Consider the following 26392-nt stretch of genomic DNA (forward strand, 5'->3'; position numbering starts at 1 on the left):
TGGGAAGATTTTTTTGAACTACGTGAACTGGAAGACTGTAAAAGAAGTTTTTTGAATTTAACTGCAAGCGTGTTTTTATGACGATTAACTGCATTCTCCGTTCTAGACCAAGACTTTTGTTCAAGAGCAGTGAATTTTGGATATGAAGTAGCGAGTTCCAGAAGAAGCTTATAGAGCTCATGTTTAATTTTGGATAACTATTGACGTGTATCCCTTATGATGGACCGAAGTAAAGCTAGCTTGCAGTTTAACAGAATTCTTGAAATGCGACTGGAAGGTTTTTGATTAGATTTGATTTTAATGAAATTGGGGATCAATATTTTACATTTGCACTTAAGTAAAAGGTCAAGATGATTCAGGAATTTTGTAGTTTCAGGCGTAATTTAGTGAAACGATTAATGGATGAATGCATGATAAACAATCAGAAAATCAAACTAAATTAACTAAACAATTATAAAGCACGCACAAAACAGCAGAAAATTTCACACTGAAATGAAACGAAAACAAAATATTTTCAACTAAAATGCATGAAATCAGATAAGCAAAGCACTATATTCAAATATATCAAACACAAATGGAACTTAAAAATTGCAAAAAAGTGCTTACCGAAACTCATGCAATCCCAAAATCGCGGTTACACCACGTGCAAAAATGGGAGCGAAAAATATCCGTTTGCGGCTCCGAAACACATACAATCTCAAGATGACGAAACCCACGTGAAAAAAAGAAAGCATATAACTTGTTGATGGATCAAGCATGCTTCCCACGCGAATGGGTCTTCAACAGTTACAACAGACATATGCGGTCAGAGTAGAATCTTCATGCAATCCGCCCGCAGAGATATCAGGTCTGCTGATCTGTAAATATGTGAGACGGCATATTAGGCAGTCATATACTGGAGAATATCTGCTGCCTGATTGGCTCGCGGAACATTCGTGCTTGTGATTTCTCACTGAGGTTATTAATCGATTTCCTAAAAGACATACCCCTACCCGCAATACATAACCTATGGTTCCAGCATGATTGGGCCTCCAACGCATTTTAGCATTTTGTACGTAACTGGCTGGAAATGGAATACCTAGGCCGCTGGATTCGACATGGGGGTCAGGTCTCATGGCTGCCTCGAACGTCTACCTACTTACTACAGTAAGTTACTTAGTTGCTCGTCTTCATGCTGCTGTAATTTGGTGGACACCACACTGCTGCAACATATGCAGTCAGCCATTTCAAGACACATAGACGAGGCATACAACATATGCGCGCAAGCATACCTCGGTCTGTGCGGTGGACATTTTGAATATATTCCATGGTTAACATATGCAAATACCAATACCCACTTTCCCAATAAAGTTTTTCCCTTGTATCGGATATTACGTCAATAAATAAATCCAATAATCTGGAGAAAATGACACTCCGGGCAGAAAGGCAACGAACGAGCTGATGAACTAGCTAAGACCGCAGTTCTCAAACCAGAAATTGACAAGGAAGTTCCGCTTTCCGCGGAAGTCTCAGAAAGGCTCCTCAAGACAACATTCCAAGAAACATGGTCATCACGATGGCAGGAAGAAGAGACAGAAAGATTTACTTACAACATCTTCCCAATACCTACTCTCAAAAGGCTCAAATGCAACCGACTCTTCCTCCAGGCCTGTGCCAACCACGGGATATTCCCAGCGTATTACAGGCGATTCCTCAGACGGGACGTCAACTATTCTTGCGGTTTTCGCGGGGAAGACGCGGACGCACTTCATTACCTGCTCTCCTGCCCTCTGACTCAGCACCTTCGACAGCAGTTCTTTCCTTCCGACTACATCACATATCCTGCGAATAGACTGTTCACAGACTATTACTGCAACAAGGGCATCTTAGAGATAATGAAGCAAGTGAATGAAAATAATTATATCCAAGACACTAAAGATTAATGTAAAATGTAGAAAGGCGGCCTAACCGTCAGATTGCTAGCAACGACTAGGATGACTTCCTAACTCTATAATGCCATTAACTTGGTTTGGCGGAACATGTTAAGTAAAGTGACCATATATTACGTGATAATTTTCTTTCGTATTATCTCGAAAGCAGTATTTTGTCAAATGACGAGAAATTGTATAGTTTAACTTGTTTTAATTTTAAGTTCTATTCCCCACACTTTGTAGTTAATAATATTTACGTTAGATTTTGAGTCTAATCCTACGTCTGAGAAGTACCATGAGATAACTCGTTGAGCATTAGTTATACTTTTATGGACAATGGTAGTGTGTTGAGGACTAACAGTCAAAGTTAGTTCAATACCGCAAAAGTTATAAACTTTGTCATCGTTGAAAATCTTTGAGCTTAAGAATGGGAAACCTCTTCCTTCTCTATCTTAATTTTTCTAAATTTCTTTTATATTTTTTAGAAAACTATGATATTTACAAACTTGACGTTCTGAACAATCTTGGAAAGTCTTTATCTATCACTTCACTGTTCTCAGAATCGCAATATAAGTATGTTGTGTAATTTGAAGAAAAAGGCTAGAGGGCGCTGTTGCTCGCTTAGTTGTGAGAGAATAAAGTTTGTCCATGTCGAAGGCGGCGGCCTAAGAATACGCTTTGTGTATAGTAATTAAAATATTGTTAAAAATGTAAAAGTGTTAAAATTAGTGAACTCACTGAACCACCATTATCTGATTTGGAGATGCACAAAAAAATATTAGATGGTGCATCGGCGTAAGGAATTAAGGCTTTGTGAAGATTTTAGGTGTTCGATCCAAGTGTTTCGATTTCAATGGATATTTCATATTCAAGGGACAATGGAATTCCAAACAAAGGTAGGGAAATCTTAAATTAATTATTAGAAAGTACGGAGAGAAGAGTAAGTAACTGCTGACTTATTTTAGAAATACATTTTAGGAAACTACATATGAAACAGAACGTTTAAATTGGTTTCAAGCTAGGACCTACTGCCAAGCTTTCGGAGGAGACTTAGCTAGTTATCAAACCGAAAAAGAAGAAGACACGGGCGTAGGGTAAGAAATTTACTTTATTTTAGTTATTTTATATCTATTATTTTTTACGGTTTGAGTTATGTATAAACACCTAAAAATATTCAAATGTTTCACCATTTGAATCATGATATATTACTGAATTTTTCTTCACAATCAAATGCTATCAGCTTCCCAACAGACATTTTAGCAATTATTAAATTGTTTTGAAACAACGTATTTCCTTAATATATTCAGCTTTTTCTTTCAGAGTTCACAGTGAGAAAAAACTGCCTGTTTAATACGAATGTTTGGTAAACAGCAATGAAATGAAAATTTTTGGTAAACTGTGAATGAGTTAATTCCTCAAAATTATCTGTAAATCATAACTGTTTTGCCGTAAAGCAACTGTTTGACTTCAGTGCCCTTTAAACTGTCTATCAGATTATTGAAACGCGAAATATTAGATGAAAGGTTCTTCAGATCGGCCAAAATTTTTAATTCTAATAAATCGTTACGTATACGCGTTTGATTTTTTTCCTTTTTTTCAGTCCAAAGGGTCTTTGTCCCTTATTACGAAGCGATTAACGATTACGAATGCGTAGTTCGAAAATGCGAGTATAACACTTGACGATTCTTGTTCGAACGCTATTTTTGTTTCGACGAGTTTGCATCAGTCTAAATTTGATCTTGATTTGGTATACAAAAATACATGACGATATCTTTCATGTATATTTAATGAAAACACCAAAATATATCACAGTAAAACAGAGACATCGCAACGGCGAACCCACAGTTACATAATGTAGACACACAGAAGAATTCTTTTGGCGCAACAGCGCCCCCTATACTATGAAAAGTTCGAACATCCCTGAAGGACTATTGTTTTCGTTTTGCGATTTTGCGTTGGTTCACTATAAATGTCAGTTTCACTTTTCAAACTGTTGCCACCAAATGTTAGAGTCCTGCATTATGTTTGAAGAAATTAAATAATGAAAAATCTACATAAATGTATGTATATTTCTCGCATTGTGATAAAACAACGGTACATAGAGCCACCGAATTTTGAATGACGTAATCCTACTGCGAATATGGGCATGTGGAACCCCAAATTAGAAATTTGTAATTTGTTTTATTACCGATTTCATGTTTTGTAAAACTTTAACGAATTTTTGATTAACAAACTGAAGGATTTCAAAGCAAGTCATGGCAACGTTGTACAGAAAAAAACATTTTTATCTCCAGCGCGAGACTCTGTATCGGAAATTCTTAAGATATGCTCAATTTAAAACTATTTTGCGATATTGCTCTTGCACTGAATTTTATGGTTTAAGTGCGAAGAATGTGATATTTCACTACATAGTATAAAACAAACTCGCTTTCTCTGTCCCTATATCCCTATGTATGCTTAAATATTTAAAACTACTCAACGGATTTTGATGCGGGTTTTTTTTTTTTTTTTTTGATAGAGTGATTGAAGAGGAAGGTTTATATGTATAATAACGTCCATTAAATAGTAGAGAAATACTGTTATTTTTGAGGTTTCTAATGTGATGTCGTAAATAATTACATTTTTTCCGCTTGCATTGCAAACGCAGGCTGAACCCTACGAGATTTATCAAAATAATGTACTAAGTATTGTACACATTGAAAAGGTCTTCAGATTTAAAAATTGCGAGACGTAGCGTTTGCGGCGATACCGGCCGGCCGGAGCGGAGGGAGCGTGCCTATAAATAGCGCGTCGGAGGCCGCGGTTCTCCCTATAGCACTTTGAATTTAGCAGCGATCGGACGCGTTTATTATCGGAGCTCTCTAGCGAGGAAAATAACAATATACTTAATAAAAACGTGCTTTTCAGCGCGACAACGTATCAGTTAGGCAACCATTGTACTACGCATTCACTAATGACAAGAAAGCTGTGAACGTTGTATATAAAGACATTCTGTAATATATTAATTGTTGTAAAAATAAAATAAATAGGTAAAAATGTAAAAAGTAAATAAGTAAAAATGTAGTGTATGAATTTAGATATTCCAAAGATAGCAGGAGATCTTCATGGTATAGGGAAAGGGGAATTGTTTTACTCCAAATTTGACGCGTGCGGGCCACGGGCAGTAATGAATAAATCAAAACTACTGGATCGATTTTAATAATTTTTTCAGTGAGTGACATAGGCTATATATTTTATACCCGTTCGAAGCCGGAGCGGGTCGCTAGTAATAAATAAAGGTAACAGACAAAATGTTAAAAAAACGCCCTTTTGGACGTAATTTAAAATCTAAAACCTTTCAGTTTTTTTTTTTTTTTTTTTTTTTTTTTTTTTTTTTTTTTTGTTCAAAGTGTCTTTGTTCCTGAAGGACTATTGTTTTCGTTTTCTCGCATTGTGATAAAACAACGGTACTTAGAGCCATCGAATTTTGAATGACGTGATCCTACTGCGAATATGGGCATGTGGAAACCCAAATTTGAAATTTGGAATTTGTTTTATTATCAATTTCATATTTTGTAAAACTTTAACGAATTTTGATTAACAAACTCAAGGATTTCAAAGCGAGCAAATCATTTTAATATATTTTGTGAAAAATTTACCTTTACACTTCTAGATGTAATTTTGAAATACAAGATAGCCATCATGACATGTTTTTTCAGAGAACAGTGGAGTGACGCATCAGACCTTCATCGATGTATAACCTCCATCAAGAGCTCCGACCAAATTTTGATAGAGCACACCCTGTGGAGAAGACTTGAATGCTGTCAACTTTCTACCCCATAATTACCGAATCCCTTGACAGGACTTTTGGCTCTTCAGAGTTTTGAGTGGCCCGTAACCCATAGACATTATATTTTAGAAACATCCAAGTCTTCGTGATGCGCAGTCAGCGCCGCTAATTATTGCACTGATCAGGTCGGAAAAGGAATCAACATGCAAAATCTATCTATATCAAAATTTTAACGAAATTGCATGTTAAGAACATGAATATACTGAAGCAAAACAAAACATGATCTTCATTGAATGAGTACGAGACTAACAATAGCGAAAGAAGGTTACTTTATAATTTGACAATTAATCAAATGTTTTAATACAAGTAACCCTGTGAGGTTTTCCTCACTCCAGCTACCTTCGTAAGGTAACTGGAAAGCACGTCGGGCTAGCAGTCGGAAGCAACGAAGGTCAAGGGCCGGTGAGGGCCGTGTGCATACCATAAAATGCCTAATGACCTCTAAAATCCGTTTTAATTCATCCTTCCTTTTTTCTGTTTTACATTGTATTTTTTCATAAGAATTTGCAGATGCAATTAGATAGTAACTCTCAATGAATAGGTAACTATACTAGCTTGAAAATCTATTAACTCTTGCTCTAAGTAATTATAGGTATACGTATTTTTATATTTTTCAATGCTGAAGTAATTTTCTTCTTGACTTTTCAATTAAAACTCATTAGTTAATTAAAAACAATAAAACTGAAAAACAAAATGCCTGAAAGGGTTCATATTTTAACATTCGCAGAAAAGGACTGTTTAAAATTTAATGTGGCTTATCAGCACAGATTCTCAATAGAAATAGCCCAGATGAAATAGCGAAATATTTTATAGTGTTCCAGATGAATATACATTTAGACTAACATGGGAACGTTATATACACTGCCGGCCTTTATAATTGCAGCACCATGAAGGAAAACAAATACAAAAAAAAAGATATTTATTGCACGTACACAATGTGGTATAAATGAAAACAAAATGATTAAATTTATAAGCAGTTTGGAGGTTTAGAGGGGTGCGAAATTAGTAGAAACAGCTGCCCTCCCTGGCAGCTAAAACGGCCCTTACCCAGTTAGCCATGGAGTCAAACTGGGCTTCGATGACAGAAGTCAGAAACTCATGCCATGCTGCTTCAAGTCAAAGCCCCTCTCCATCAACCGTATTAGCTGGAGAGAGATGGCGGGCCAGTCTCTCAGCAACCCATGACCAGAAGTTATCAATGGGTGACAGATCTGGAGACCTTGCAGACCAGGGCAGCAATCGAACACCCTGTGCATCAAGGAAGGTCAGAACACGACGTGCAACATGTTGCCTTGCATTATCTTAGCCTCCAAATACATATACGGCCATCAGAATATTGCACGCAGATCAAGAATTCGGCTAAAAGACAATATTGTGTCCTTCCTGTATCCAGCTTTGTCGTATGGCTCACCTAGACGCCAGGACGCTAGAGCTGATGCTGAGCGTGCTGCAACCATGCCCATTTCCTGATTAATGGTCCGTGATGTAGTCATACGGTTTTGCAGGGCTGATCTCACAATATGTCTGTCCTCTCGCGCGTTATTTATGCGAGGACATTGAGATTCTGCATGCTATTCAGTATGACCCTCAGCAATCCACTGATTCCATATTCACAGGATATTGTTTGGATGTCAACCAGTGTGACGGGCGACATCACAGAACGATAATCCACACTCTTGATAGGCAACGATCCTGCCTCTTTCGAATTCCAACACTTACTGGTAAACATTTCCTGCTCTTATTCGAGGTATAACACGATGTTATGAGTAAACTCCAACCTTACAAAGCGCTTTCCTAATGAGAAATCCACTGAACAACTTTTCTTTTATGCAGTGCTTCAGATGACTTTTCTCCCTCCTGCGTCGTCTAAATGCGCTGAAATACTAATCATTTGCATATCCCAACTTCTTCCTTTCATGGGATTTTGACGTTCCTCATAGTATAAGGTATTTCTTCCGCCTTCGTAGTGTAGTGTTCAGCACGCTCGGCCCATATTTGAGAGGTCGGTGGTTCGAGTTCCGGCGAGGGCATTGCTCATTTTTCATGACTTTTGCATCCAAAATAATCTAACGTCTCTACAGTGGCACCGAAACTAAAAGGTGGTGGATGATGGTTCTCCACCAGGATTTGGCGATTCCGCTAAAAAAAAAAAAAAAAAAAAAAAAACACAGTCGCCCTTTAAAATGGGGAGTATATAAGGTATTTCTCCAGCCGTCTTAGCACGCCTTCATAATGTAGTAGTCAGCACATCTTTAGCGTATACGAGAAGTCCGTGGTTCGAGTCCTGGCGAGGGCACTGCTCATTTTTGATAACTTCTACTTCCAAAATAACCTAATATCTCTACAGGATCATTCCTTCCTGGTGTTGCAGTTTTAAAGCCCAGAAGTGTATATTCTCTATATTTGAAAAGTGAAATACATATAACTTAAAAACTATTTAATATTTTAATTAGCTATATCATGATGTAAATGCATTTTTGTTTAACTCTATCAGATTCAAAAGTAAAAAAAAAAATAATATTTCTATAAGAACTACTCTCTGATGCTTTTTAATATATTAGTTTATTCATTGAGAGCAGACAAATTATATTTATATCTTAAAAGGAATATATCTTAAAAGATTATATTTATATCTTAGATTTTTTTCTAATGGCAACAGATTTGAGTGAAAAGTATACATATATTACTACTTTTGGAGTAATATATGTATGGGTAAAAATTCTTCTCGTGCTCCCAAATGATTACATTTTCTGACTGGAAACATAGAGTTGAACTTAAAATCTGAAAATGAATATCATAGCTATTCATTTTATATATCATAGCTATGATATCATGCAATATTATTTAATATTGCATGAATATTATTTAATATTATTTAATATTGCGAAGTTTTATTGCCACTTTATTTCTTGCCACGATGCTTTTATCTCACTGTTTTAGAATTTTAATGTTTTTATTTGTTTTTGTTTTTTTTTACTACGATGTGCCCAGTGATATTTTCCATCGTGTTGTTTCTCCTTAATATTTTGTTGGATATGTTACTGTATGGTTTTTAACTCAATAAGTCTTTTAGGAACTTTATATATATAAAGCATCCCTGGTTGTTTATTATCTCAGTTATTAAATATTAGGAATAGTTATTTATATAAATATAAAATACTTCTTCAAGATATTCTCAGTGAGGATTTCTTTTTCCGTACATTAAAGTCCATGTAAGGAAATGGGTATCCTATTAGAATAATTTTGGTTTTGCCGAGCCACCTTGAAGAGAAACTGCTGTAAATGCGATATTTTTTAACTCAATTTCAATGAATATTTTTAACTCAATTTCAATGAATATTTTTTAACTCAATTTCATTGAATATTTTTTGCGTCTGGCAAGAAATGAAAAAATATGAGATAATAATTCAGAATTATTGAACAATTCTCTTTACTTTTATTCAGAATTTTTATTAATGCGACTTAAAATTCTTTATTGCACTTCTAATCAAGCATATACTTTTATTTAATAGAGGGGCAAGAGCACATTTTAGAGGGCTTTGGATCGGCATTCAGAGAGGAAAAGAAGATGACAGTGAGTTTTGTTTCATTTATATTGCTGTTTTATTACAATAAGATTTCTACTACAATGCTAACAACAAATTTGTATCAAAACAATTACTAAATACTTTCACAAATATTAGTTATACAAAACTGGTAGTGATCATAATTTTACAAAATGTATGAAAATTTTATCGTCAATAATCAATATCTTTGATCTCCTGTTAAACCTCATCAAGCTACAATGCAAAAGAATGTTCCAATATAATTATTAATGAATTTTTAAAAATTGAAATAGAGGGCTATTATTTCCAGCTTTTGAAATAAAATTAAGTGCACATTAAATAAGAAATTCTTATTAATTCGAGGTATACAAATAATCAATACATCGGCTTATTAATACAAAGGTATTGCTTAAAATATCTCGTTCATCTTCTAAATTACAGTACTGAACCATTCGAAACAACGTATATTAGGGTAGGGCGAAAACACTCTCTTTTTGAAATTCATAATGACTGAATCATTATATGGTTTCAAATGAACTAGAATAAATTGTGTTCAAATTTCAGCCAAAATACTGACATCTTGCGGTTGTAGACCTCAAGTGAATATTTTTATGACTTTTTAACGGTTTTTATGCTTTTCTCATGAATTGCTTTGTCAAAAACGCCATTATTAGCCCGAGAAATTTCTTCGTAAACCAAAATATCAAATTTAATGCAAACATATGGTACTAGATGCCAGAACAAGCTCTAATCGGACTATTGGTTCTAGTTTGGTATAAACAATCACGTGACTTCCACGATCTTTGAACGACTTTTTTGTTAATTAATTGGTTGTTCGTCGTGTTTTATCAATCCTGCTTTATCAGTCATTGATAGATTAGACTAAGATTGGGGTCAACTAGAAGTGCATCTATTTTGAGATCTTTATCCGTCATAAACTGCACTGGTTTGTATGCTTGTTGCACATCAATGAACTGACTCTTCGTCATCTTTTCCAGAAGACTGAAGTAAATACGCCTTTCAGACCTAATAAACAAGAGTCCTGGGAAGAGGACTCGTTCAAAATGGCTCACTACAGCCAACAAAATTCTTCTCTTTTATGTATCAACCGGCGAACCAACAGATGACTTGAAGCTATTAGTAGAAATATGTTGAGTTTATGTGCCATCCTGGTTTGAAATAAGGAAATCCCCTAGAGCAATATATGGAGCACGTCATGTTCACGAAATGATCAAGAAAAGTTCATTCTTGTCAGAAAATTTTAAGGCAATCGTTCACGAAGTTATTTACAGGAACTGTTATTTTGCTCACTCAAAAAACATCCTGCTGGCGATGCTGGAAATTTGAACGAGCACATATTCACGAATTTGGCCTGAGAAGAACACTGAAAGCAAGAAAAACTGACTGGAAGAGGAAAATAAATTTGTTCTTCCCAAATTGAATTTCAAAGCAGAGATATTTTCAGATGATTCATTTATTGGAACAATCCTATGGGGCTTCGTTGCTGAGGGCTACCTTAAACCTTAGCGACGAAGACATAAGATTGATTAGAGACTATTTTCGGATTAGAGACTATTTCGGTAAAGTACGAAAGCTCCCTTGCCATTCTCAAATAGTAGAGAGGCATGTGAGACTCATCATAAAAGCGTCATTCCCAACATGTGGTGCAGAAGCCAGGGAGGGGCTCATGCGCAGTCGAATCAAATCCCGGAACGAAATTATGAAGCTCGACATCAAGATAAATTTCTTTTTTGGGGGGGGGGGAACCTGAAGGTGACGAGTGACGTGATTAAGCTGAAACGTTTTACTGACATTTTTTTTTTACCAATGGCAACCATATGTTGGTCAGGAAACGATAATGTTGTAAAAAAATCATTAAAAAATATTTTTAAAAAATAATGTGATGTTTCCATTAGCATGTAGGATTCTCCACTGTGTAATTCTAAGTTACAGTTAAAAGTGAAGAATCTTAAGAACTAGTAAGCGAATAATCGCTTGATTCGTGAGACAATAACTTGGAAAGGCTTAAAAGACCTTTTATTATTCAAATAAGATTTAACAGAACTCCGTCTTGGAGTTGTACAATAAAGCCGACACTTGGGCTTGAACTTTAGAGACTAAGAATCAAACAAATCTTAACTACAGAGATATAGCCGAAGCTATCAAAATTCTAACAAAGTTGGCCCCTTAACGCTAACTGACTGCGAAGCTATCAAAGGCCTAAAGTACGGCCGAGCGTAATAATAGCTTACGAGAGAGTAGTCTAAAAAGGCGGACGCGTGCAGCCAGAATATCTAGTATCTCTCTCACTAAGACAGTAAAACCTCGCGGTTAAATTCCGCTCTTCCTCATTAGCATTCAGACGTGATTCTAAAACTATGTTCTGGCCGGAAGGGGTCAGTTGAAATTAAGAAGCGATAGGAAAGGGAGGTTAACTCAAAATTTAACTGTTAATAAAATTAATATAATCCTTACATACATGAACACTGATTTTTTTTTAATTACTTCATGTGGAACCCGAGGATGACGAGCGACTGAGCTGCAAATTTTTTACTGTGTTTTTCCCATCGAACAGAACCATTTTCGAGTCAGGAAATTTTTTAATTTAAAAACATTTTTCTTTTGCCTATTTTACTTCACCCTAATATATATTTCTTAACAATATTTTGATCAATTTTGATGATAAGTTACATTTATACTATATTTCCGCCTAAAATAGCTGTTACAAAAAGGAAAACATATACAATAATTTTAATGAATCCAGGTTCTATAATTTTATGGGGCTAGTCAGCAATTAATAATAATTGAAATGATTCTGCGTTTACTGCTTTTTAAATCATTTAGCTTGTTAATTAATCACAGAATAAATTTAAAAGAAAAATTAAATATTATCTCAAGCTCTTTGAACGAAAGCACACTGCCACCTGAAAGATAAAGATATTTCATTTGGGGCGTTGGCAACACATTACTTTTAAATGAGTTTGTTGATTAAATATATTGCGCTTTGCCGAGTAGCAGCACATTTATTTTTTATCATGAGTTTTCTTATTAAACATAAAATTTAAATATCTCACCCATTGCAACACAAAGCTTTTATATCTCTGAGTTTTTAACCAAAAGTTCTTCAAATTCGAATAAAATGCGAAATAAATTAAAGTTCAAAATTCAAGTAGTTCAAAATTAGAAAATAGTTCAAAATTCAGGCTTCGAAATGCACATGCTGTTATGTAAGACATATAGAAAGATTTGAATCTATTTTAAATAGATTATTTCTATTTTAAATAGATTCAAATGGGAAGAAATGTTCAAAGTTTGGTGTCTCTAGAAGCCACCTTTTTTTCGCGCCTATATGAGGAACATACATATATAGATACATAAATGCATACATACAAAAAAAGATTCTTCATTATTTAACAACGGAGAAGTATGGTTAATTTTTAAAAATTTCTGTTACCTATACATATTATACACCTACAGAGTTTTTCTCTAGCTCATCTACTTATTTATTCTCTTCTGTAACAAAAGTAAAACGTAATAATAAACTTATATATCCATCTAGGTTTAAGCGTGAGCACTTTCTTTTTTAACTTTATTCAAAGGGTAAAAATTGTATTTTATTACATAGTAACATTAGGTATTGTTTTTGTCTAAACAAAAGCTTTTATTGGATTTTCTGCTAATTTTCATTTCAGTAAAAATCGATTTAAAGAATTAAAATTTGTTGCAATTTCTAACACATAGTTTACTTACGAGTAAATTTAGAATAACGGTATATTTGAAATTTTTCACATAACCGGATATTTTGCACTTCAAATTTATAATTCCTTTCTAATTAAAATAAATTAATTAAATTAATAATAAAAAATAAATTAAATAATTAAATTAAATTAAGCAGTAATTTCTGATTTTCTGATTAAAACTTTATGCTTAAAATTTTAAATCTGATTACAGAGTTTTATACAAAAATAATCCAAAAAAAACTTTTATCTTCATAAGAATATAAGAAAGCTTCTATCTAGGAATGCTCTATCTTTTCCAAACTAAATTATTAATATCGCGGGATCTCTTCTTAAGGATTGAAATTTCTGAATCATTATTGATAAACTGAATAATCTGCTTACAAAAATTAAATAACTTTTATAACAAGATTATTTTTTATTAATTTCATTATTAGTCTTCCGCTGGGTCGATGGCACGCAGATGAATTATACAAACTGGGAAATCAATGAGCCCAACCTCAAAAGCAGGAGCAAGTTCTGCGTTATGCATGGCAGCGATGATTCACAATGGAAGCTGGACTATTGCGGAGTGCGAAGATGGTTTGTCTGTAAAGCACCCCTAGGTGTCACAGTAAAATTTACATTTTGTTATAACAAATAAAACCTAGTTAATTATATAATAATGGGATCAGTAATTTTAATGTTATTCATATGTGAAACAAATTTTGGTTAAGATAAATGTTTTTTAGCTGATTCAGCGAAAAAATATTTGAATAAATTTGCTTAATTCTTCTTTCACCAAATTTTACTGGAAATGACAATTGCATTTGCAGTCATTCAGTGATATACATATATATATATAACTGAATATATATATATCTGAATATATTATCTGTGCATGTATGCATATATATAGATATTTATATATTATAATAGTCTATATTTATATATATATATATATCCACAGCGCAAATTTTGTGTAAACCAATAAGTACTTACTCAGAGCTTAGATGACAAAAAATCTTTGATATCAATGCAGCCGATACTTAAAAATGGCTGTTACCATGTGAGTTCCTGTTCGCATTCTTATGCATGTTAATCCTATGTTTCAATGCTTTTCAGAACAATTTTAATTACAGTTTATTCTTGAAATAAATGTTAAAGTATTTGGTCCACATATTTTTCTTTATGCTGCGAAGAAAACTGAATCCTATAATAAATACATGCCTTAAACTTTTATAACGGCCTATTATGTATATAGAATAATAAGGAAATATAAATAAGCAAGATAAACAACACAAACTGTTAAGTTCTCTGTGCATGTATGCATATATATAGATATTTATATATTGTAATAGACTAACATTATTTAATTTTAGTGAGAAGTAGCCTTATGCCAGATCTACCATCTTTTACAAGTAAGTTCATTTTCTTGTTCTTTATCCAAACGTATTGCTAAACTTTATTAACCTTCTCTTATGCTCAAAGATTACCCATTATTTCACTTATTAGATGATCAATTTCACGTCTCCATTTCATTATACAGTATCCGTCGCTTATTAAACTCACTGGCTCATAAAATCAACCACTTATTACGTTCAAATTTCCTGGAGCCAAAGCAAATATATACTAATCAATTAAAAAAACCGCTATTTATTATTCTCATTTACGACACTTAAAAGGCTCATCGGCTAAAGACTCTTGTACCTACGTGATTAGGATATCCATCCTGTACCCATCAAAGTTGTTTGTAGTTTATTCATTTGGCGTATAGTAAACTGTAGCTTATTATCTCTTAGGTAAGAAGTACTTCATTAAAATCGCAATGACCAAAATTTGTCTACCGTCCTCGGTCATTTATCTTTAAGAGACTATTTTTAGAATTTTCTGGCCGCACTAAAGCTCAGAGGGGCAGAATTTTCTTATCTTGAGATTAATATAAACCTATAGAGGCACTGCAAATGAGATGATTTGCATTCGTGGAGGTTTCTCAGAATTATGTCTGAGAATCGGAAGCTCTTACGCCTCAGGACGATTCTGTGTTAAATATGGATATTTCTGTCCATGGTCATGGTCCTTCAACACCTCAACTCTCTTTGATCCTGGTGAACTTGATAAAAGCTGATACGGACCACTTAGAAACGACTAAAGCTAGTATGAAAGCAGTTATCTCTATGCAAAGAAAGATACACATTTCATCGATAACCTGGTAGGTAGAGCAGCTCACTCTGATTTGAAAGCAGGTCAATGTACTTAGAAGTAAGTGTTTTGAAACTTGCAGTTCAGGCCTTGTAAACGATAGTCTTAATTGCAATGTTATTAAACGGAAAATGAAGTTAAACTTAATATTAATCTAACTGGTTTTATTAAAGCAACCAAAACTGTGAAGCAGACTAAAACTGATTTTCCAAAAAATTCACTTCCTAACAAATAAGTAATAAATTTAATGTTTTATCTTAGGATAACAGTGTAGTAACTCAAACTTTAAACCAACTGGAACAAGTCTTGCAGCTTCAGCCGACACTTAACCGTATTACGAGCATTCTACCCATAGTAGCGAATCCCTGCCCCCTAAATTATTAGGATTTTCTACAAAAAATTGGCTCAGAATACTACTGCCAAATTTATAGGCAAAATCAACGGAGCGTACTTCAAGTTCTTATCGCACTCTGAGGATAACCATAGGATGCTGAGTACTTTCTTCAAGGATAACCGCATTGAGCACTATGTGATCATGGTAAAGTACACACGACTTATTTAAGTTGAAATAAGAAGGCTTCCCACAGAAACTGATTCTTCCAGGTTAGTCAATGTTCTCAATGAATGTAGTTTCGTCATCAGAAAAGCCACTGAACTGACTAAACGCTGTATAGTAGGACGGAATAATATATATAGGAGCATTTACACATAATCCAGCGTTTCTGCCATTCCTGGAGAGAAATATACTGAGAGAATATATCTTTTTGTCTGCATCATAGATTCGCGATCTCATTCTTTTGAATTGTTTTAATTCTTTGAACCATTAATCCTTGGAACTATGTTGATAAGGAGACTATCGGGCTCATAAAAGGAGGAAACTGATAATTAAGGTGGTTTTTGCATTGTAGAAAGCCGTTGCTAATGGAAGAACCCAAAGTTTCGTTTCTCAGACTTTGTCATCGTACCGAGTGGTGGGCAAGTACTTTGACTGCATTTTCACTACTATATCAACTATGTTGTCAGTAAGTTTGTTCTACAGAAGTTGATTGACGCCAACCCTTAACAAGAACTGGTTGAGCAAAGGATTATAAAGAAACTTAGAACTCTTTTAAGTTCCAATTTTATTTCGAATTAATACATTTTGACATTGAAATTTCTCAATTGTGTCCAACTTGTATGTAAAGAAACATCCATATGTATTTAATATTCAATAAATAATAAATTAAAATCTAAATTTTGCACGATGAGATTCTAAAATATCTAAAAAACATATAAATTCGAATAGAGGAGCCAGAAATAAGCAGTTTTTTAAGAGAAAATGTGATCGGAATGGGGCGCTGAGGTGTTGGATGTCGCTGTTTAGATCGGTACGTGATTGCGGTCCGCTTACGTTGAAAAACTTTAAACATGGAAGAAAAATGGGAGAAAGATAATCTTGCTTGAATTTTCCAGAAACTTTCAAATAAAAGCTATAGCTAACACGATACTTTTTTGCTTTTGCAATTGAATTAAAACGATGATTCAGGATAATTAAGTCTATTCGACTGAGTTTTGGTTATTATCTCTGATAGAAAATGTAAGAGCAATTCCGCCATATTGGATTTGATGTTTGTAAATTTATGGTGCCGTAAATTTATGGTGCTGACTTTCCATGATTAGTGCTGAATTTTGAATTTTCAGTTTACTAAATTCGTACTATATCGATTGGATGAAAACATGCTCTGATTCCAGGTACTAAACATGACGTCCATGAACATGTTCTACATTCAATATGCAGTTGTAACACTAACGAGCCCCGTTGTGTTAATAGACGAGTTTATGAGCTCCGATGCATTGAAGACGTATGTAACTATTAGGAGAATCTATACTTAAGAGATGTGAGGGAGTGAATTTGTGAAATATCGCTGCCATGTAGTGGTTTTTTCGAGACAAATATCGTATCATATTCATCATCGCAACTGTAGTGGCCATAATATGTTGATTTTTATGGTATTCTAGTGGTATCTTCTGACCAAGTTACAGATGTACACGTCCTTTCATTAAGTTCGAATCACTAATATTTAGAATTGTAGGCACATATTTTCAGATAATGGTATGCTTTTGGTCCAGATGCGGTATATGTGGCGTGCCTATCTAGCGAAAGCTAAAAATTGCTCCAACATTACAGAGTGAAAATACGACTTTAAAATTTCTTGATAGACATTATAAATATTTTCTATTCCTAACCCAGCGTTAACATTTTATGAATATTTGCGAAATGTTTTCCCTTTTTCTGTTGCAATTAATTTTATTAAAATTGTTATTTTTCATGAGGTATCAATTGTATAATTTATAAATAATATGTTATTTAAACGAGGAATAACTTTTTGTTTTCTGTTTGAACAGAAATAAAGTGCAATTTCACAACTACTTCGGCTTTCCATAACTGGTATTTATATCAAGACAACTGTTACCTGGTAGTTGAGAAAAAGAGATATTCCTGGGATACCGCGCAGACCTTCTGCCAAGATAACGGTGCTCACTTAGCTTCTGTACACTCCTTTGAAGAGACTGATTTCCTATTAACAGTAGTAAGAACGAATTTAAACAAAATTTACTTTTTAGACGTCAAAATAAATGCCTAATGATCCTTTTCAAAAACAGCTTTTTTTCAAGATTTTGTTTTCTTTAATATAATAAGTTTTATTTGAAGTTAATACGAAACTTATACAGATATATTCATCGCGTTCCATGAAAATTGTATTTATATTACTTTGTTTTTTGATTACATTATACACTTTATTATCTTTTGGTAATAGTACACAGTAGGAGTTCTCCTTTGCATATCTTTTGCAATACCTATATTCTGCACGGGGCATTTGATCTTAATACGATACGCAGCTTGACATTTTAACAAATTTTCATGCAGGTTCTCTAATTTGATGTTATTCAGTTCAGCATCAAGGATAAAGAAATACAAAATCTTTGAATCTAGAATTCTTTGTCAGAGTGAGTAAAATATCAAAATCTGTTCTTTAATGAAATAATAAAAATGAGAATAATACGCTTTCCGTAATGTATATATGTGAAAATGATGTTCGAAGTACAAAGCCTGTCAAATTTCTAGACCAGTGTGGTTCTCAACCTCTTTTGCTCCATATGCCGCTTTCATCATTGCTGAACTATCATTCCTCCCCCTTTCTCTCTAAAGCTCGTTAAATACATATACGTTTTATAGAGTTAGATATCTTTAGCTATTATACACCTTAATTCTTGGTAACGATTAATTAGCAGTAATTGGTAATTAATAACTCCTGGTAGATGTTAAACGACTTATCTCTATGTACCACAGAAATTTGAAAAGGGACTTTATTTAAAAGCAAGACGAACAGAAGGTACTCCTGGTGTTTACAAATACGCCAGCAGTTATGACGAGAAACCTGAAATTATTAAATCAAACGTAAGGCTAAATTTAAATACATTAATAGTCAAAGGATACAAAGAGAAATTTAACGCGAAGTTGACTCAGAACTTCACCGACGTGAATTCTACTTTCGGCAGTCTAATGCAAGGCTGAAAACAAGAACTTTTACCTAAAATAGAAAACCTAGGAATGTGGTCTTTAAGATGTAGAACAAGCTCTAACTTAACAATCTCAAAAACTACCTTGAAATACACGAGAACTCATTTGCATTCTGTCGGGAAAACGGAAAGAGAGGAATGACAGTACAGAATAACTGGTTATTCGAATTAAAGAAACATCACAATTTATTTAAATTTATTTTATTTTTAATTTGTTTTATAAAATAAACAAAAAAAAAGTATAAAAAAGTTGATAAGTGCCCATGTTTCAATAAAAGTAATTTTTTATATTAATAAACTAAAACTAAATATTTAACTGGTAAATAAAAGACTGACTGCACCCCCTCCCTAACCTGAAACTGTGAAACTCCCACCACAAAGGAACTCCTCTCTGGTTAAGAAACCTCTGCTCTATACTGTTCGTTGAACTACAAGAGGAAGGCCGGTGATTTTGCTACAGCAAAATGGAAAAGCACTGCTGGAGCGGCCAGGTATAAAGAATCTAGTTTCAGAAAGTCAAGCGACAAATCACTTCATCTTAATCTTCTAGTGAAGTAACACCGAACACATGGTTTAAAATAAACACTTTTATCAGTTCTCTAAACTAACAATTTACAACAACTATTTGTGAATATGAATGTCCCCGCTACTTTCGGGATTAACGGAAACAAAACTCAAACTAAAATTTAAGTATTAAAATATGAGATTCCCAAGACAGAGTGAGCCTACAAGTTTTGGTTCTAACCTTCTATTTATCCGAGCAAATACGAAAAACAAAGGCTAAAGCCGATTCGGATAGATACTGAAAGGAAAAAAACAGTACTGAGACTATTAGCGGTAGCTCTTTATCCAAAAACCTTCTCTTGACCACGAGAACTCTGCTCTTATATACATATATATTAATTAATTTAAATTTTGGTGGGAATTGACAAAAGTAACATTAAAAACAAAAATAATGAAATAATTGGTTAATGAACATAAAACCTTATATCGCCCCCTTTTAAAACGTCATGGATTGTCAACACATACCGTATGCAATTCTTCGGCTAGGTAATAAAATTTTTCTTCTTTAATCAGCCAATGGCTGTTACATCCTTTCACAGTCCAATATTAATTTTGAAAAACTTTTTATGCAAATACCCTTTTTAGATTAACGAAGTTAATTTCTACGCAAGTGTATACTTTCTGATTAATAATTGTATGCTGATGGATTTCTCTTGATAAACAAATATTGATAAATTTGTGCGTAAATGAGTTCGTTTTGATTTAAACATATTTTTATGTAAGTGAATGTTTCTCAGTTACCGTTCACATGGAATAACAAAGGCAACTGCTTTAAAATTTCCATGAATGACTCTTCCTGGTTCCTATTTCAAAAGTTATTCAATAACTGCTTCCTTAATCTTTCTTGAAATTCCTTGAATTGCCAAACGATGCAAGAAGGTAATGAGTTGAAAAATCCAGATCCCAATAAGCAACAAAATTAAGCTGCAAGAAAAACATGCCAATAAAAAACTTGCACGTAACTTTAGCTAATAAAGGTTGGCAATAATACAATAAAAAAATAATAAAGGCTGGCAAATATTTTGAACGAAACTCTATCTGTTTCGACGGCGTTCGGACATAGGTTCCCGTTCTTCAGGAGTAAAAATACTTTTGTGTACTTTTGCATGTAGAAAAAAGCATGGCAAAAATATTTAATTTCTAAAGAAAAGAGACCTCCGAAATCTATGCATTTTATTTAAATCCACACCAGGGAATCCTTCCTAACGGTTACTGAGACCATCTATAATTTAGACATGAGCGTAGCAATAATATTACCTACCACAGGTTCAGTTTTTATTTATTGATACATTTTGATTTTATATTTTTCTCATATTATCAAAAATATTTGTTTGGTAGCTAACCATCTTTGAGGCTTTCAAACGCAGAAAAACATATTTTCTTTCCTTACAAATGATTTTGCAATATTTTGAATAAATTTTTCTTTGAATTTAGACGAGTGTTTATCCAGAAACAGACTTTTGGATTGGTCTAAACTCTAGAGGTCTCCATTCATCCTTCACTTGGTCAGATGAAACACCAGTGGATTTTCTGTACTGGGCTGATAGCTTTGTTGCGAATACAACTGAGAGGGTGGACAACTGCGTTATTTTTAACAAAAGAGAAGGTAATTATGGAGCATGTTATTTTACTCTCAGGGGGTCCACGATTATTTAACTCATTCGCTATTGGACTTCGGTAATTCTTAACAATGCCTAGTTTTGCGATTACATAAAACATTATAAGTATCGGGTTAGCAAGAAAGTAATTTCTGTTTTTTAGTGTGAAATAAAACTATTAACTAATTTTTTCTGTGCAAAAAATTAATTTTAATTAATCAAATATCTTCCATTCTGTTCGATGACTTTTTTCCATCTTTCTGGTAACTTCCTGATTCCGCGCTCATTTGACTTCTTGAGTTTTATCAGCCAAAAACTGAACTAAGTGCGATTTGAGATCAGCGTTAGCAGGGAGATTTTTATAATTTAAGAAGTTTTGCAAACTTTGAAATACATGACAATATGACGGTCGGGCTATATGGAACATGGGGGGGGGCTATATGGGAGATACAACATCACATCTCAACCAAGCTCCAATAGCTTCATACGTGTTGCTAAAGACGTGTGAGGCCTCGCATTGTCGTGGTGGAACAGTTACAGTTACACTACAAAAGAGGACTGCTAGCCCTGTAGCTATAATTTAGCCTTACAGCATTATCATTCTTTCTGCTGTTGCCATATATTATTGTTGCACCGCCACTGCAAGAGGCCTCACAGAACAAACAGCACTGAAGCTAAGAGAAAGAAAATGAAGAGCAAAGACATAAATATAACGCCATCACTAAAGGAATCCCTGTCTTGTGCACAGTACAAATTCTAAATATGAAATCGAACTTAAAAAGGTAATTAAAAACAAAGTTATTGGGAATAGAAATGTACAAATTGCTTTAAAAAAGGGGGAGTTGCTGAGAGTCGCTGAATACTAAGTCAGTTTTGCACAGTGTGACAAAAAATAGAAATACATACAATTATCCTACCTAAATAAATATAACTACTCTTACCTTTCAATGTTAATAAATTGTACCTGCTACTTTGCAGACTTGGTTCCATAAGAACATACTAAGAATTTACTACGTATTTTAAGTACAACTTGAGTACAATTAGTTACAATTCACATTATAGGACAGGGTCAGTTGTATAGAGTCTACTAATATTAACACTTAATGCTATGCAATACTGAATACAGAAAAATGCAAACTAGATAATAAGAATACTGTGTAATTGTAGTACCCATCTCCTAATGTGACACTCGCATAAAGCTGCATGCGAAACATTGCATTTACACTACCTAAAACGTACATTAAAGCTTACATTGGCAATTACATTAAAAGCCTATCCATTTCCTAAGAAATGTGATAGCCGATATATTAAAACTATAGATATTAGTAGAATGCCTACGGTACACCCAAGCGCATTTATGGCACATACACCATTATATTTTTGTTAACTATGTTGAGCTTGATGTAGTTTACAATGCACAATGACCAACTTAGTAATCACTGGCGAGGAATTAAAATGGAATTTAGTACAATTACGTATGGAATGGAATATAGTACATGCAGTACAGTAATGGAACATACATACAGTAGTACAGTGGAACAGTACAGTAATGGAATATACATACAGTAGTACAGTGGAACAGTACAGTAATGGAACATACATACAGTAGTACAATGGAATATAGTACAACTACATACATTCTTGTTGACTGCATTATGTATAGTTAACAATGTACAATGACCAACTTAGTAATCTCTGGCAAGGAATTTAAATGGAGTATAGTACAGCTACATATTTTGCTCAGACGTAGCACAAGTGGCGTTACAATCTCGGAAAAATTTGATGCAATTAAGAAATAATTATTACAGAATACTTACGTTATACCAAGTATTTACAAGACACATTAAATTAACTATATACATACAACATAATTCCAGGTACCGTCTATGGAACATGACTCCTATGCGATTTGCCAATTATGGCCTTTTTTGTTTGATTCTTTCTCCAGTTTCATAAGTTGGTAAAGTCTAGTATTCTTGGCTAGCATAAACTGCTACTATACCTACTTAAAAGTCTGCTAGCAACTTATCGGTAAGACTAGAAGATGAATTTAACATGGGAAGGGTTTAAAAAAACCCTTTTATTGAACTCAAGTATCAACAGACGGCACAGGCTTTGTGCTCACAAATCCACCATCCACTTGTAGGGTTAAAACTAAAGATAATTGTAAAAGAAGCTAAAGTAGGTTGACTCAGAAACCTACACCATCGTAATACTAAACAGCAAGAATGCGAAACCAAGATTCAAAATTCAAACGGCTGATAGAATCAACAACTCTCGATAGCAAAACATGCTTTCTCTAACCTTTTCGTTACTTCAGCTTTAGTACACTCTCTTTCACTCTAACTCATTTACATCCTGGCGATTAAACGCGAGAGAAACAAGACATGACAGAAAAGGTTAACAAATTAAAATAATTATTAATAGAAATAATATAAACCTCACAAGTATTTGGCAATAAACATGTGAGTTCATCGTTTGGTTGGTTGGAAGCAACTCAAAATACACAACACCTTTATAATCCCACCAAATTTACAGCAAGATATCTAATTTAGTTTTAAGGCTGCGATCAAATTTTCACAAATCCTTCCGACCCACTTTAAATGATCGCTTATCCCATGTTGCGAATTGTGTCAGATTATATGCTCTTCTCAAAATTCATAATAGTGGTATTCCTTCCCTATTGTATCAAATTCAGGCACTGCTTCGTGTCTGTTAGCGAAATATTTAGTTTCTAGATTTTCAACTTTATTGGATAATAACATTTACACCATAAAAAATTCAATAGAGTTAAAAAAAAAAAAGTATAAGTAAAGTAAAAGTTAAAAGTATTTTTCTCCAAAATTTCCTCATGGTTTCTTTTGATGTCAAATCATTATTTACCAATGTTCCAGTGGAAGGTGCATTAAAATGTCTAAAAACTAGACTTCGTGAATTTTATATCTCCTGCATCGAAATTGATGAACTAATTTGACTTACTCAATTCTGTTTGAAATAAACGCATTTTGTTTTCCAAAATAAGTATAAGTAAACTGAGGGATTAGCCATGGAAAGCCCTCTTAGTTCAATCCTTGCTGATATCTACATTCATTATTTTGAATCAAAATTATTAGAAACTTTAAAATCTCGTCGGAACACATCAAAAGGTACAATCCTGTTTTAGGTGATTATAAAAATTCTATTTTCATTCCTTTCTTTCCGTCAATTAGCTTTAAAATTGCAGGTATTTTGCAGAAATTTAACTTTTGGGTTGTTTTCTCTCCTATCAACAAAATTCCTAGACTCTCCTATCAATAGAATTCCATGCTTAGGGATTCTTCTGGATATGAATTCCTTGGGTATTTAGAGGATTCCTTGCTAATGTGGTTTAATTTACATTGGTCAAACAAAAAGGGGCTTAAAATTTCCTGTTAAAGAACATGAGGCATATGTTAGGAAAAAGGAAACACAGAAATCCGCTGTTGTTCAGCATTGTTGGAGTGAAAATCACACTTTTCATTTTTCTGCTGCCAAAATTATTCGAAAAACATTCTCCATTGGTGAATTAGATTTTTTAGAAGCGTTTCGCATCCAAAACAACATTTCCGTTGCAGTTAATGACCCCAACTGCAATCCATCTTGACCTTCAACCTTTAAAGATATTTTGTTTTAGTTTTTCTTGTTTCATCAATAGATGGCGGCAGTAGCTTAACCTTCTGTCCAACTTTTCTTATCTTATCTCTATCCTTATCTTGTCTTTCTTTACCTTTTATTTGGTTCGTTTGTACTTAAGCAGCTGAAGAATGTAGTTAAAAAAACTATGGAAACTAGTACTGCAAAAAAAAAAAAATTTAACAATTTACACTGATTTTTAATGTTGAACTTTGTTTTTGAGAGCATGTTATCTTCCTGATGTAATTCAGCTTTCTATGGGATTTATGCTGATTCATCGTGCTTGTACCATAATATTTTTTGATTAATTTATTGTAAACGATCCATTTTTTTTTTTTTTTTTTTTTCATTACCAGAGGTAATTCGTTTAAAAAAAAGGGTAGATTGCATGAAGTTTGGAAAGCGTATCGCAAATATTGATTCTCTGTGTTAAGAGAATTCCTTGCAATTCATACGAAACCCAAATATCGAGCTATTTAATTAGCCCAAGATATCTTATGTGATTTTCAGTTGTTGTATGTGATACATTTAACGCTTTTCTTGCTTCTGTCAGAGTTATATGACGTTTCGATTCAATTATGGCTTTAATTTTTCATCAGCTTTAGAAGGTGAATCAGAACGTTGGTCACCTTCAAGTGAAAAATCTCCAAAATGAAATTTTTTAAACCAATCCTGATACATGCGTTCTGTTAAGCAGTCAACACTCTAAACTTTATATATCTCTTTTTGAGCCTCAGTTACATCCTTGTCTTTATGAAAATAAAAAAGTGAAATGTGTCGGAAATGTTTTATTTTTGTAATCCATGTTTAATTGGTCATAAACTATCAGTAGTAAACAAAAATACGTTCTTTAGCAACTTAAAAGTGTCAGCTGCCAAATCTCAAAAGGTAAAAAATTATAAGTCTGACAGCGAAGTTACAAAATGAACATAACGCTACCTATTTGTGCAGACCGAAATTACTTTCTTGCCAACCAAATATTTATGTAATTCGTAGCGATGTCTAGTATTAAGGTTACGTGAAAAATCATTATAATTAATCTTATTACTCCCACTCAAATTCAAATCAATAAACATTTGGACTGTATTTGATTTAAAACATGTTGTTGCGCTTATTAGGAAGGAATAGTATCCACTGTGGATATGTCATTCTTTGTGGCACCAATTTAAAATATAATTGTACAGTAGAGCATCTCCCCAATCACAATTTTAATTTCTTTTGTTATTATTATATATATTAATACAGAAATCCATAAAATAACTTTAAAATCAGTATCACATTTGATACTTTTCGTATCAATGGAGGTAAAGTAAAATAATAATTTTAGGTCTCTATTTACAATTGTTTCATAAAAGTTGGCATGGTTTAATTGGAAATTGATTTAGCTCTCTATTAACAGAAAAAGAAGAATAAAAGCATATTAAACTTCAACTACTAGTAACGAGAGCCAAAGGATGATGAATACACAAACGTAAATGAGAATTATACAATAATTAAACAAATCTAATAAGAAATTAATAATTACATTTAATATGCATTTTCTAAATACATTTAAAATATTTGCTTCATTATTAGGAAACTTGAATTCACTTATTTAATGCATGATATATTTTTTAAAAACTAGGAGTTTTGAGCCTTATGTATCTATCTGAATACATGAAAGAATAAAAGGATTATCTACTAAGAGAGAAATTTCTTCTGGAGAACTTCGTAAAGGAAACTGAAATCATATTCACATTACACAGTGAGGAAAACCACCATGACGTCCAAGCGGCCAATCCTTCCAGAATTTGAGTCGGTTCGCATTATTCAGCGA

At 33.5% G+C, this 26392-nt stretch overlaps 1 protein-coding gene across 2 annotated transcripts in view; it reads left to right on the top strand.

Annotated features, from left to right (window-relative positions):
* Positions 1-26392, top strand: part of LOC118192260 (macrophage mannose receptor 1-like) — a 111900-nt gene that overhangs the window by 41485 nt on the left and 44023 nt on the right. For both annotated transcript variants that reach the window (XM_085818571.1, XM_085818572.1), the window contains exons 8-13: positions 2889-3004; positions 9252-9313; positions 13459-13626; positions 14383-14421; positions 17588-17772; positions 20762-20933. In XM_085818571.1, coding sequence (XP_085674697.1) covers positions 2889-3004; positions 9252-9313; positions 13459-13626; positions 14383-14421; positions 17588-17772; positions 20762-20933 — 742 coding nt within the window. The remainder of the gene's footprint in view (positions 1-2888; positions 3005-9251; positions 9314-13458; positions 13627-14382; positions 14422-17587; positions 17773-20761; positions 20934-26392) is intronic.

This window comes from Stegodyphus dumicola, chromosome 6 (assembly GCF_044657685.1).
Source record: "Stegodyphus dumicola isolate Sdum_Otavi_A_Nest chromosome 6, ASM4465768v1".
Taxonomy (NCBI): Eukaryota; Metazoa; Arthropoda; class Arachnida; order Araneae; family Eresidae; genus Stegodyphus; species Stegodyphus dumicola.